The following is a 14,893-nucleotide window of genomic DNA, read 5'->3' on the forward strand; positions in this document are numbered from 1 at the left end:
TGGCACAATGACTGCCTGCGAGGGAGCTGCTTTTTGTCTGCTGCTTGTTCTCACTGTGGCTCCACTCAGTGTGACCCCAGGAAAGATCCTCATCTGGCCAGGAGAGTTCAGCCACTGGCTCAATGTCAAAGTCATCATAGAAGAGTTAATCGCAAGAGGACACAACTTGACCGTAGTTACACACAGTGCTACGCCATCTGTGAAGACAACAGAGTCTCCAGGCTACAATGTGGACATCATCCAGGTGCCCCACACCAAGCAGGAGTTCATGGAGAACATAAAAAAACTTTTAGAGTACTGGACATATGACTTGCACAAAGACAGCTTAATCCAGGCTGCTATTAAATTCAAAGAAAGTATTGACAAGACCATGGAGCTGAACCAAGTCTTTTGCCGGAACCTCTTTTCACATACAGAACTCCTGGAGAAGTGGCGTAAGGAAGAATTTGAGGTCCTCCTCACTGACCCGACACATGTGTGTGGTGAACTGCTGGCTCAGAAGTTGAACCTGCCTTTTGTTATCAGTCTGAGGTTCTCCTTTGGAAGTGCTATGGAGCGTCTGTGTGGACAGCTGCCGACACCTCCCTCCTATGTGCCATCGGTGGGACTGGGTTACTCTGATCACATGGATTTCCTTCAGAGGCTGAAGAACATTTTGTATAATTTCCTTCAGGAACTTCTGTTCAATCTTTTGTTTACAGCAAAGTGGGATTCCTTGTATACTGAGTTCATGGGTAAGCAATATTGTCTTGTATAATATGACTCATTTGAAGCCCTAAAGCTATGGTTTTACAGTCCCTGAACCATTCTCACGGTAATCCTGTTTATCCTATAATGACTCCATCAAACGTCTCTAAGACCAGATCTCAGTTACATAAAGTGTAGGGTGTGCTTTGTCATTTCTCCATAAATGGTCAATTTTCACAGTTTGTGCAAGGTATAGTTCAAAGAGATTGAACTTTACATATGAGTTGCAAATCTTGGAGACAGTGGATTGCAACATAAATAATATACCTGAAATAGTTGTGGGGAAACAATGTGATTCATATTTACCTGTTACAACTTGTGAAAACCACTTGTGGTCACTATGGGAGAGAGGCCAGAACACACCCCATCCATTGGGAAACTGAGATCTGGACTTTAGCACATAATTTGAATACAACAGTTGTCCTTGACATATTGTGACAATTTCATGATGAATGGACCAATTGAAATGATCCAAAATGACTTGAAATAACATTTTTACATTGCCTTCTATTGAAATTTAAGATACGTTAAAATACTTTCCTGTAATGTATATAATACATTTTTTTGTGACCACATAGTGTATGCATAAAATACAGAATTTCTAAAAACTTTCCTCTTAAATGCATTCACAATGTTCACCATTTCTGCTCTGCTAATATTTTGAAAGATGCAGTGACAGGAATAATACAAGTCACAGATACTGGCAACACCAATCTGTGGGGTTCTCCTTCACGTGTCTTTTATGCCCCTAGCTTTACCTCCTTCACCAACACTAGCCTTAATTTACGTTATTCCTATACATGAGAAAACTAAGTATTTCCAGTCAAGCCCATGCCAGTACCTAAATGACCCAAATCAATTCAGATATCTGTTATTGGTTGTCAGTTTTATGAACATGGCCTTTTCTCCTCATTCTTAAGTCTTATGACTGAACAAAAGCCAAAGACATGTCTGAATGCTATTATTCACCAGAGGGCACTGTAAGACACAGAAGAACAGAAAACCAGTCCAGATCTGTTTATGGAGCATCATGAAGAGGAGAATCAATAAATTGCAACTCTGGACTATTGAGCAGCTTAAGTCCACTTGCAATACATTAACATTTAGTATCCTCAGTTTACAAATGATTAAACAGTGTAATTTGAAGAAAGGTGCTTTAACACAGTGATAAACATGACTCTGTTCCAACATTTGTGGAGTGTGTTTCAGGCACCAAATACAAAAGGTGTTTGTTTTAAAAAAAAAGCATTCAACTTGTCAGAAAAAACACTGGAAATCTATGCTGTGTAAATTTGTCAGTTATATAAATGTTCAATGGAGTCAGTCTATTTGTATTTAGCATCCCTCCATCCCTCTCTCTCTCTCTCTCTCTCTCTCCCTTCTGCAACCTGTGAAAACTGATAAATGTGGGAGAAAGTCCTGAGCACACCCCATCTATTGTGTAACTGAAATCCAAACTTGGTGATGTGTGAAAGGGGTTATCAAAGGTGAAACTAAATATATTTTATAGAAGATCTTGTGGCTTGTTCGTTTTTTTAATCTTTGTTTAACTAATTATAGTACAAAGAAAACATGCCCTTTGTTGTCAAGGAAGCTGGGAGAGGCATATATACCACTGTGTTACATCATCTTTCACTGTTCAATCGTGTGCAATATGAGAATAAGAATGGTTGCAGTTTTGCTAATTGAACTTGTGCCTATTCCGGCTTCATACATGAGTTCAGCTGCTCAACAGTTTGTGGTTGTTTTCTAATTCTAATTCTCTTCATGCTGCACCATAAGACTATAGGCAGTCTTGTAGTGGAACATGGACCAAATATGAATACTGGACAATGAAGGAATAATGAAATGAAAGGTTTTGAATTAAACCTTTCTCACTCTGACCAGGACTTCCGTCTGGTCCCGAAGTCAGCATTCCACAGGACTGTTTGTGCCCGCGGGGGTGCAAAGCCCCACACACACGCACACTCATAAGCTAAAGCATCAAAGAACCCTTTAAAGTAACACATGGCCCCAACAACCCCCGTCTCTCTTTTAACTAACAGGAACTGTCGAAGATAACCGATTTTATAATGCTTTTAAGAGACAGGAACCTCAAACACAAGGAAGGGTTATAATCCCGTTTATGACGAAATGGCACCTCAATGTCTCGTTATCTTTCACGGGGATCAACAAATGTTCAAACCAAAGTGACCTCGAGTGAACTCCCGTGAATCACCAACCGAAGCATGGATCAACAGCGACACCAAATGGACACTGGTGAAACTACGCCTCGCTCTGAGTCGCCGGAAACCATGACGGAAAATAGTCGAACTCTGAATTATTTGTGTATTAAACAAATGTATTGATGTCACTTTCTGTACCCTCAGATGAATGCCTACCTCCTAATGAAATGTGTATATTGTGGACTGTTTCTATCATGAAGAGAAATCCTACCTCTGAATAAGAGAAAACGGATTAATATTCCTTTCTAGCGTATCATCATGAATTGGACGTAAAACAGCGTACTAAAGATGGAACCTTATGTAAATGTCTGATATTAATAGTCCAATGTACTCATTGTTATATGTTGATAACAGGTATAAGAATTTTGATACAAGAAATTCATATTCTTTGTGTGAATCAATGATTCAAACCCCCTTCGACTCTCTCCCCCTAGCGAGAGTCACGTGAGACTGAATTTGTGTCCAATCAGAAAGAGGACTCCTCCCGTTAAGGCGTGACCGCGCCAGCCTTGAAAAACAGCCGCTCGACTGCTCACATTCAGTTCGAAGTTCTGAAGAGTTGCGAGGACTCTACAGAAGTAACGGACCACGAAAGAAAGCTGGAAAGAGAGGACGCCGACGAGAAAACTTTGAACAACAAACTCTCTTCTCCACGACGACGACGAAACAAAGGAAAAACTCAGAGACTTCATTTAAAGCTTACGAGAGACGTCTCGAAATTAGCTAAGAGTATGAAGTTTTACTAATACGTCGAGTAATTTGAATATCTTTCTTTTCTTTTAATCGTGTTTATGGCTTATAACCCAATCTAAGTTTAATCTCACGACTGCTCGAAGCAGGTGAACTTATTCGTGGCCAGAGTAAGGAAACACTGCCGATACACCAGGAAGTCTTAGAATAAGTTTATTGAAGCGGTTTCAGTTCTGGAACTGCAGCAACCAGCGGAACTTTCGTCCAAACGTCCATATAGTTGGACGCTCCCACTCACGACACTGAGCCAGAGGATTCTGCCGCCGGCGTCATCACGCTCCGAGTACGCCAAGGCGACTCAACCGACGAAGGAAAGCCTCCATGCGGACTCAGCCTGGAAACTTCTGAGACCGCGAAATCAAGCAAGACGCCATAACTCCCAGGACCTCAGAGAGCCTTTGTACGCAACGAGTGGTGAGAATCGACGAAAAGTAAGCTAAACTTATGCATTTCCAGAGCTGAACACCGAATTAAGTTCTTGATAAATTCTGTATTAATTAAACCTTAGCTAGTAACTTTAGTCACAAGTCAGAAGCGCCTAGCTCACCTTTAAGCTCGAATCAGTTCCCCCTGCCGGACACCGTGAGATTACAAGGTTGTGCTATGTAATTAAATACTTCTCTTTATTAATAAAACTCTCATTATTTGAAATCACAGTGTTTGCAATTTGTTTATTAATTTCCTGAAAATCCTGACGGACTCATTTAGCATGATTATTATTCATTCTCAAACTAATTATTAATGTTTTAATTGCTTAAGCCAATTATAAATCTTAATTAATTTCATCAAGTCAAATATCAGAGATTGGAGGAGTTTGAATAAGGTCAAGGCTATAAAACAAATTATAAAAATTATATGTATATGTATTTGTGGTGTACCTTACTTCACTACAGTCTGGTCAAACACATTCAACCTGTGTTCATGAAGCCATGCTTTTGCATGGGCACCATCAGGCCAGGTGTTCTCTTGTTGAAATAACCATGGAAACCATCTTAGTCTTAGTTTTTAGGACCAACTTAGATGGTTTCAGTCCCAGAGAATTAGGCAACATTACTACATAAGACTGATGTAGGTATTCTCCTGGCATAAGAGACTTAATTTATCATTACATTTATACATCGCCTTTCTAGATACCCAAGGATGCTTTACAGACACCATTCCATGTCAATTCACCTAACCTCCATGGCCAAAAAGGGCTGTGGGAGGAAACCGGAGATTCCGGAGGAAACCCATGCAGACACAGGGAAAACATGGAAACTCCACCCAGAAGGGACTTGAATACAAGATCCCAGTGCTGAAAGGCGAATGTGCTCAAAACCAAGCCACTGTACCGCCACACTTTAGTGTGCATTGCTTTATACAGAGGCTTACTGTATTCAGAAACACTCACAGTTGTGCATTTGATATTTATGGAGTGTAGAGCTGAGCTCTGTCAGGGGTCAAATACATGATTTCTGCTCTTGTGTGATCGATGTGTTATGGCTCACTGTGCTGTAGAACCAGTCAACCTGTAAAGGTTATGAAGGGATCTCATAAGCTGTTTAGGAGTCAAGGAAAGGGTTTGCTTGGGGTATGTGTTTCCATTGTGTGTTTCCTAAAATTGTCAAACATATTGAATATATTGTTTGTTAGTTAATGCAATCAAGTCCAGATATTTCCTCCCGTTGGTGGCTTTGCTGCTCTTTAGATCTGAATTTACTCTCAGCGGCAATATTCTGGTGCTTCCTGGTGAATTCAGACACTGGTGCAACATGCGTGTACTTGTGAATGAGTTGGTCAATCAGAATCACAGCGTGACAGTGCTTGTACACACGGCTTCACTTTCAGTCAAGTACTGGAAAAAGGATAACTTCAAATATGTTGTTTTTAAAATCAACTTGGAAAATGAGGATTTACTGAACGTGTGGCGAAACTTCGACAAAGCTGGGATGGGTCACACTGACAGTGTGATTCAGTTTTTGTCCTTGGTTTGGAACATGATGTCTGGATTTTGCACTTGCGCTGGGGCAGCTTGTGAAGGAGTCCTCCTCAACAAACAGCTCATGGCTTCCCTCAGGGACTCACACTTCGACGTGGTTCTGTACTATCCCCTGGGTCTATGTGCTGATCTGTTGGCAGAGACCCTCAGCCTGTCCCACGTGGTGTCTATTCAATACAGTTCTGCTTACAGTATAGAAAGACTCCACAGCCAGCCATCTCACCGACCACATGAACTTCATAGAGCGGCTAGAGAACATCCTGCTGTACATTGCTCACACAGCAGTGGATGGATGGATGGATGGATAATTTGATGACAACAAAGTGGGATTTCATGTATACTGAGTTCATGCCTTAGTGATGACTTCTGGTTTCCAAAGAAACTGTATTGTGCTTATGTTTTAAAGTTCTAATACATCACCACTACATAATCAGTTCTTAGTTGCGTCCATTGACCTTATAAAATCATACTTTTAGAATTAGTTTAACATTAGCTGCTAAATAATTTATGCTGAATAATATGTTGCATGTAAAGTCCTTCCATTTCAATTACAAGATGCAGGAATCGAACAAAATGCATAAAAGTGTCTTTTTATATTTTCCTGAGCATCAGGCTTTGAGGAGCACAAATGAAAAAGTTAAAAAGTGGAAAAAGGAATGAAATTCCATGAGTAGCACCATGGCTCAAGAAGTAGTGTCACAAAACAATTTCAGGATGGTTAATGATTGAGCATAATAGAACATCAAGGAGATCAAAAAAAGGGTTACACTCTCACACCATGACCTTACTTGGCATGGGGATATAAAGTCAGGCTGTTTCAGGTACAGGATTATGCAAATAAACTTTTTTGACCTCATGCTGGATGCATGACACAACGTATACCCTAGCCGTTTGTTAGTTACACTGCTTCACCTTTGGTGAAGTACTGGCAAAGGTGAACTACACATACCTTCTTTTTAAGACTGACTTGGAACAAGAAGATGCACTGAACTTGTGTCAAATCTTCCTCAGTATTGGGATGAATCAGATTGTCAGTGTGATTCAGTTTTTGTCCTTGGTTTGGAACATGTCTTGGCATTAAACCGCTATGTTGAGGTAGTTTATGTAATCCTTAGTTTATGGAGGCATATTATTTTCAGAATGAGATATTTGGTGCAAAATCAAAGCATGCAGAATTATGACATCACATGTTGTGTGAGCAAACAGAGTATTAGAGTCTCATAGCAGATGAAGTTATGGACTCGAGGTTATGCAAGACAAATATCCAAGAAAAATTAACTAAACAACAATGTACCTGGGAGAATATATTTTATAGGTGTGTAACTCTTATTTCACACATTCACATACAGATATGCAAATGTCCATGGCATAACATTTTGTGATACGAGTGTGGGAATGTGTTTTGCCAATTGTGTTTGATTGTATCACCAGTATGTGGTCATTCCTTGTTTGTTTACAATGCAGTACAATGCAAAAATTCAGTATATTTAAAGTCATGATTGAATTGATGTTGTTTCATGTACCAGAGGTTTAAAAATTGGCACCAGTGAGACCCAGAGATGAAATGTTTAATGACGCATAATAGAACTTCGAGAACAGGAGAAATAAAGGGTACACCATAACACCATGTCCTTAGATGTTTTGTGGATATAAAGTCAGACTGTTTCATGCCCTAATGGTTTTTGCCCTCACACGTAGGACTTAAATTATGAGTTGTCTCACTCATGTCACAGTCAGGAATGAGGTTTTTACGGACACAACAGCCCTGTTAGTCTATTAGTTTAACACAATAGTGTCCAGATATTTCCTCCCATTGGTCGCTTTGCTGCTATGTGGATCTGAATTAACTCTCAGTGGTGATTCCTAGAGAATTCAGCCGGTAGTACAACACTGTATACTTGTGGATGAGTTGGTTGCTCAGAATCACAATGTGACGGTGCTTGTGCACACAGCTTCACCTTCCATAAAGTACTGGCAAAAGGAGAACTTCAAATACACTGTTTATAAGATCAACTTGAAACTAGAAGATACACAGAACTTGTGGCAAAACTTCATCAATACTTGGATAAATCAGATTGTCAGTGCGATTCAGTCTTGATCTATGGTTTGGAACATGATGTATGGATATAGCAGTTATGCTGAGGTAGTTTGTGAGGGAATGCTCCTCAACAAAGCTCATTGCTTCCCTCAGGGACTCACAATTCGACGTGGTTCTGAATGATCCCATGAGGCTGTGTGGTGATTTACTGGCAGAGACCCTTCGTCTACCCCAGGTGCTGTACATACGATTCAGTTTTGCATACAGTATGGAGAGACTCTGGCCAGTTACCAACACCAGCGTCGTATATGTGCCTGCATTCTCCACACGCACACACGGCCATCTCACCGAACACATGAACTTCATAGCGATGCTAGAGAACGTCCTGCTGTACATTGGTCACACGGCAGGTTTTAAACTGCAAGTTATGTTTGTTTATGAATTTTAGAATTTGTTTGAATTTTGTTTCATAAAAAAAAGCCACTCCAGAAAAACAGGAATGAAATATTTTCTCATTTTTGCTTGTTAATGTATTTCTGGCATTCAACAGTTCGTGTTTTGTAACAGTATTTTTTGGTTTCATAATGAAGGTGGGTCTGAACAAGTTTAGCACCTCGCTTTTACTACAGGATATTGCTGTTGCAATCCATTCAGAATGTGGATTGGCCTCGTTTTGCTGAAATAAGCATGGCCTTCTTTGAAACAGATGTCTGGACAGCAGCGTTTTGCTCCAAATCCTATATATATATATATATATATATATATATATATATATATATATATATATATATATATATATATATATATATATATATATAGAACAAGATGGATACTCTCTTTCACCCAGAGGGACACAACATACCTGATTTCCAAAAACAATTTTAAATTTTAGGCAGCAGGTAGTGTCACAGTCACACAGCTCCAGGGACCTGGAGGTATGTGTTCGAGTCCTGCTCCGGGTGACTGTCTGTGAAGAGTGTGGTGTGTTCTCTCTGTGTCCGCGTGGGTTTCCTCCGGGTGACTGTCTGTGAGGAGTTGGTGTGTTCTCCCTGTGTCTGTGTGGGTTTCCTCCGGGTGCTCCAGTTTCCTCCCACTGTCCAAAAACACACGTTGGTAGGTGGATTGGTGACTCAAAAGTCTCCATAGGCGTGAGCGTGTGAGTGAATCTGTGAGTGTGTGTGTTGCCCTGTGAAGGACTGGCGCCCCCTACAGGGTGTATTCCCACCTTGCGCGCAATGATTCCAGGTAGGCTCTGGACCCACCACGACCCTGAACTGGATAAGGGTTACAGATAATGAAAGAATTAATGAATTTTACATTTAGATTTTTTGGACCAAAAGTCGTTTTTTTACTTAGCCACAGTCTGTCTTCTCAAATAGGCTCTCTGAGATGCTCTTTTAAACGCAATCATATTACTGACCTGTTGGCAATGAAACTCATTTATTTATTTATTTTTTCTTTTGTAACATTACACACTTTACCAGTCTTTTGTTGCCCCATGCTAAATCTTTGGAAAATTGCAGCTGGCATCAAATTCAGAATGGGCAAATACTCTTCAAGAATCAGTAAAATGTTTACACTGCAGCACTTGAATATTGTCTTTGTATTATTTTGAATGAAATATAGGGATTTAATGATTTGCACATAATGGTATACTGTTTTTGTTTTCTGGAGATAAGGTGTGTAGATTTTGAATAAATTATAGTAGGCTATCAGCCTAAGTAGTAATCATATGCATAGGTACTATACATAACCAGCCCAGACTTTAAAGGGTTAAGTCATTCAGTTCTTTTCTAATATATAATAATTTGCATCAGTTATAATGTTTAAAAGACATGCCGTTGTATGTCCTCCATAACAAAACGCTGATAGGACTGATTTAATGAAAACCATGGAGAGACAATACCCTTTCAAAACTATTAATAACAGTGCATAATAGAACATCGAAAACAGGAGAAAAAGGTATACACTATACCATCATGTCCTTAGCTTTCATGGGGATGTAAGGTCAGACTGTTTCATGCCCTGAAGGTTTTTGCCCTCACACTGAGTGTTTAAACTGAATTGTGTCACTCATGTCACAGTGAGGGATGAGGTTACCAGGGACACAACAAGAAGCCCAGCTGCCTGTTAGTTTAACACAATGATGTACAAAAAATTCCTCCTGTTGGCCACTTTGCAGCTATGTAGTTATGAATTAACTCTCAGTGGCAACATTCTGGTGATTCCTAGTGAATTCAGCCACTGGTACAACATGCGTGTACTTGTGGATGAGTTGGTCGCTCAGAATCACAATGTGACGGTGCTTGTGCACACAGCTTCACCTTCCATAAAGTACTGGCAAAAGGAGAACTTCAAATACGTTGTTTATAAGATCAGCTTGGAGCAAGAAGATGTCCTGAATATTCTGCAAAGCGTCATCGGTGCTGGGATGAATCAGAACTTCGGTGTAATTAAGTCTTTGTCCTTGTTTTGGAACATGATGTCTAGATTAAACCATTATGCTGGGGCAGTTTGTGAGGGAATGCTTCTCAACAAAGAGCTCATTGCTTCCCTCAGGGACTCACAATTCGACGTGGTTCTGAATGATCCCATGAGGCTGTGTGGTGATCTACTGGCAGAGACCCTTGGTCTACCCCAGGTGCTGTACATACGATTCAGTTTTGCATATACTATGGAGAGACTCTGTGGCCAGTTTCCAACACCAGCGTCGTATATGTACCTGCAGTGTCCACACACGGCCACCTCACGGACCACATGAACTTTTTAGAGCGGCTAGAGAATGTCCTGCTATACATTGGTTACACAACAGCTTTTAAATTGCAATCGATGTTAGTGTTTGATAAGCATTACACTAACACATCAGGTAAGATGGCAATTAATTCTTTCATTTTTGTATGTAATTGTTTTTTATAGATGCCTACACTGTCAGAAACAATGGAAATGCCTAGAATCAGCCTAGATTTTTTGTTGTTGTTTAATTAACGCAATAGTCACTCATAAATAAACTGATTTTGTTTAATGTGCTGGAGGTATTCTAGCAGTACATTCATACAGAACTTCAAGCCTACTAACTTCCTCTAAAATTGCTCTGTAGTATTTATTCGGAACACCTTTTTTGTCATAAACGTCGTAGCTATAAATAACAATTTGGAAATAAATGCGTTAATGAAATCTGGGAAGACCCAGAGTATAAACCCCTTTGAAACATTATACAGTGACGATGTATAATTCAACATGAGGAACATGAGAGAATATGAGAGATATAGTATAAATCAGTACCCAGCAGGTATCTGGGTTTAAAGGCCAGAGTCTTCCACGTGCTGGATTGTGCAATTTGAGATGTTTGACCTCACACTGAATCTGTAGATCATTACCTGCTGCTGAAACCCAGTCACGGTAGGGCTTTACTATACAAGAAACTATGACTGCCTCTGAGAGACCTGCTTTCTGCCTCCTCCTTCTTCTTATGGTGGCTCCACTCTGCGTAACTCCAGGAAAGATCCTCATCTGGCCAGGAGAGTTCAGTCACTGGCTCAGCATCAAAGTCATCATAGAGGAGCTAATCACAAGAGGACACAACTTGACCATAGTTACACACAGTGCTACGCCATCTGTGAAGACAACTGAGTCTCCAGGCTACAATGTGGACATCATCCAGGTGCCCCACACCAAGCAGAAGATCATAGACAATATGGAAGAATATGTAAGGTACTGGACATATGAACTGCCCAATGACAACTTAATCCAGGCTTCTCTAAAGATCAAGGAACTTATTGACCTCATCGCAGAGCAGAATGGCGTCTTCTGCCGGAATCTTTTTGCCCGTAAAGACCTCTTTGAGAAGTGGAAAAATGAACAATTTGATGTCCTTCTGACAGACCCCATGAATTTCTGTTGGCAACTTTTGGCCCAGAAGCTAAACCTGCCATTTATCATCAGTCTAAGGTTCTCTTTCGGCAGTGCCATAGAAAGACTCTGTGGTCAACTTCCAACACCACCCTCCTATGTGCCAGGGGTTACCCTTGGTTACACCGATCATATGAGTTTCCCTCAGAGAGTGAAGAATTTCTTGTTTGCTCTTTCTCAAGATATAATCTTCCATATTGTGGCCAAAGTAAAATGGGATTACATGTTTACTGAAATCATGGGTAAATGATCTTTTACTCCTCTTAATCTCTTCATATCTTCATGTCTTTTGTGCATGTATGACCCTCTATCTGACAATAGTAATTCTAGGCAGATATGTAAATACATATACAGTGTAACCTCTACTAACGAATGCCTATACTAACGAACTTTCCAAGATACGAACCGGGCATTTGAGTATTATTTACCTCCACCAACAAACCATGACTCTAGAAACGAACCCGAGCCAGCGGCTGGAAATGGCCACTGACCCCAACAGGCGAGTCTCCCAGCGCGCCCAGACTTGAGTGAGCTTTTAAGATTAGCAAATTTTAGTTTTAGCAATTTAGCATTAGTGTAAATATCAGACATCGAAATTCGTGGTAAGTTAAGCTGTATCTGTGCTTCATCTCCCCACATTAACCCGCCTACTCTCCATTATTCCACCCCCCCCCACCTCCCGTCATACAGCCAGTCTTCTCGTCTTCAAGGTAGCGATGTGTAACCACTTAAAACTTTTTTTTTTTTTTACTGGTTCCACTGTATTTCTTTTTTATTTTTAGTAATGCTACATGTATTTTATTTACTAATTTAAGAGTTTTGTAAACATATATCAGTGCAAAAAGGGTGACTTTCGGGGTGGGCTGCGGGGTGAACGCATTAATTGTTTTTCCATTATTTTAAATGGGGAAAATTGACTCGTGAAATGAACTTTTCCACTTACGAACCATGTCACGGAATGGATCAAGTCTGTAGGTAGAGGTTCCACTGTGTGTGTATATATATATATATATTCATTCATTCATTCATTATCTGTAACCGCTTATCCAGTTCAGGGTCGCGGTGGGTCCAGAGCCTACCTGGAATCATTGGGCGCAAGGCAGGAATACACCCTGGAGGGGGCGCCAGTCCTTCACAGAGCTACACAGACACACACACACATTCACTCACACACACCTATGGACACTTTTTTGAGTCGCCAATCCACTTACCAACGTGTGTTTTTGGACTGTGGGAGGAAACCGGAACCCACAACCTCCAGGTCCCTGGAGCTGTGTGACTGTGACACTACCTGCTGCACCACCGTGCCGCCCTATATATATATATATATATATATATATATATATATATATATATATATATAAAACAAATAAGAAATATACAATATATTTTTCTATAAAGTAGTAGTTGTGAGTGAGTTGAACTATATTTTGTTCAGATTGTCCTTGATTTGCATGAATTTGTTAAATCAACAGATTGAAAGAAATTATTTATTAACCACTAAAACTAGGCATTGGATGATAACCTCAAATTATACAGACTCAGTGAGGAGAGATTAGGAAAAAGTTAAACCAACAAATTCACACACAGAATATCACACTGGAATAATGTTATTTGGTTTTATTCTAATGTTGGGCGTTGTTTGTTGTTTGTTTGTTTGCTTTTTAGCAAATAAACACTTGCTGCTCAGGTAAATAGCTGTTTTAAATCTCATAATCTCTGATGCCTAAAACCAGCCTCAAATTCAAGATGCATAATCATACTATCACCCTCTTGTCATAAACCCCATGGGTTAAATAAAGTTCACTGAGTGATTACAGCAATGATTGAGTAGAGCAAACACAAGTGAACGTGCACCTGCCCCTATCTCCTTTATGCCAGTTCATTTTAAGTCACAGTTGAGGAACGAGGTTTTCAGAACCACAACGCGTGCCATTGCAGTCTGTTATATCTATACAATGATATACAGATATTTACTCTCGTTGGTAGCTTTGATACTATGTGGATGTGAATTAACTCTTTGTGGCAACATTCTTGTTCTTCCTGGTGAATTTAGCCATTGGCACAACATGCGTGTACTTGTGGATGAGTTGGTCGCTCAGAATCACAACGTGACGGTGCTTGTGCACACAGCTTCACCTACAGTTAAGTACTTGCAAAAGGAGGACTTCAAATACATCGTGTTTAAAATCAACTTGGAACAAGAAGATGCATTGAATGTCTGGCAAAACTTCATCAATGTTTGGATGAATCAGACTGACATTGGGATTCAGTCTTTGTCATTGATTTGGAACATGATGTATGGATTTAACAGTTATATTCAAGTAGTTTGTGATGGAATGCTTCTCAACAAAGAGCTCATAGCTTCCCTCAGGGACTCGCACTTTGACGTGGTTCTGTACGATCCCATGATGATGTGCAGTGATCTACTGGCAGAGACTCTTGGCCTTCCTCATGTGGTATCCCTTCGACTCAGTTTTGCATACAATATGGAGAGATTCTGTGGCCAGTTGCCAACACCAGCGTCTTATGTGCCTGCAGTGTCCACACAAGGCCATCTCACCGACCACATGAACTTCATACAGCGGCTAGAGAATGTCCTGCTGTACATTGGTCACACAGCGGTGTATAAGCTGCATTTGATGTCAGTGATTGATAAGCATTACAGCAAAATAACAGGTAAGGTAGCTCTCAGAACTCTTTTAATTTAGCAAATGATTAGTGTTTTGCAGATTCCTGTTCATACCTGGACCAGAATTATTTGAGTTATTGTTAAGAGGTCTCAGGACCCAAGGAAAACAACTGGAAACATGACATAATTTTATATTTATTCCCGTTTGTCTGCTTGGTAATATCAATTACTCAAGTCCATGTCCATGTTGGAGCCTGTTCATTTCTAATAACAGATGTAGCTGCTGCAGGGTGACCAGAATGAGGCCATCTTGTCAGGTGATCATATCACCAAATTTTTTAAGCACCTTTCCCAGAGTCATCCCAAACAACTTGTGATAATGAGGTTCAAATACATGCCAGTTTATTGACACTGTTGCTTTTTACCTTTGCTTGTTTTCTCATCCTGATTTCTTAAAGCTGTTATGTGTGTCTGCGTAGTGGAAATAATTATGCACACGTTGCAGCGGCATAAACACTACATATCGGAGTCAATGATAATTAATAATAATTAATTATTATTTGATTAATAATTAATTATTTAATTCATTTTGTTAAGCTCCATGTTTGGGAGTC

At 40.1% G+C, this 14,893-nt stretch overlaps 1 protein-coding gene and 1 pseudogene across 1 annotated transcript; both read left to right on the forward strand.

Moving 5' to 3' along the window:
- The window catches only part of LOC136675276 (UDP-glucuronosyltransferase 2A2-like), a 42,431-nt pseudogene that overhangs the window by 10,694 nt on the left and 16,844 nt on the right, over window positions 1-14,893 (forward strand).
- On the forward strand, window positions 11,163-11,971 carry LOC136687591 (UDP-glucuronosyltransferase 2B17-like). The gene has a single exon (XM_066662094.1). It carries the CDS (start codon window positions 11,163-11,165, stop codon window positions 11,895-11,897), a length of 735 nt encoding a protein of 244 aa, XP_066518191.1. The 3' UTR covers window positions 11,898-11,971.

Source organism: Hoplias malabaricus, chromosome 2 (assembly GCF_029633855.1).
Source record: "Hoplias malabaricus isolate fHopMal1 chromosome 2, fHopMal1.hap1, whole genome shotgun sequence".
NCBI lineage: Eukaryota > Metazoa > Chordata > Actinopteri > Characiformes > Erythrinidae > Hoplias > Hoplias malabaricus.

What these genes read in the sequence shown, in the direction of transcription:
- LOC136687591 (XM_066662094.1), top strand. Translation starts at nt 11,163, where the DNA reads ATGACTGCCTCTGAGAGACCTGCTTTCTGCCTCCTCCTTCTTCTTATG.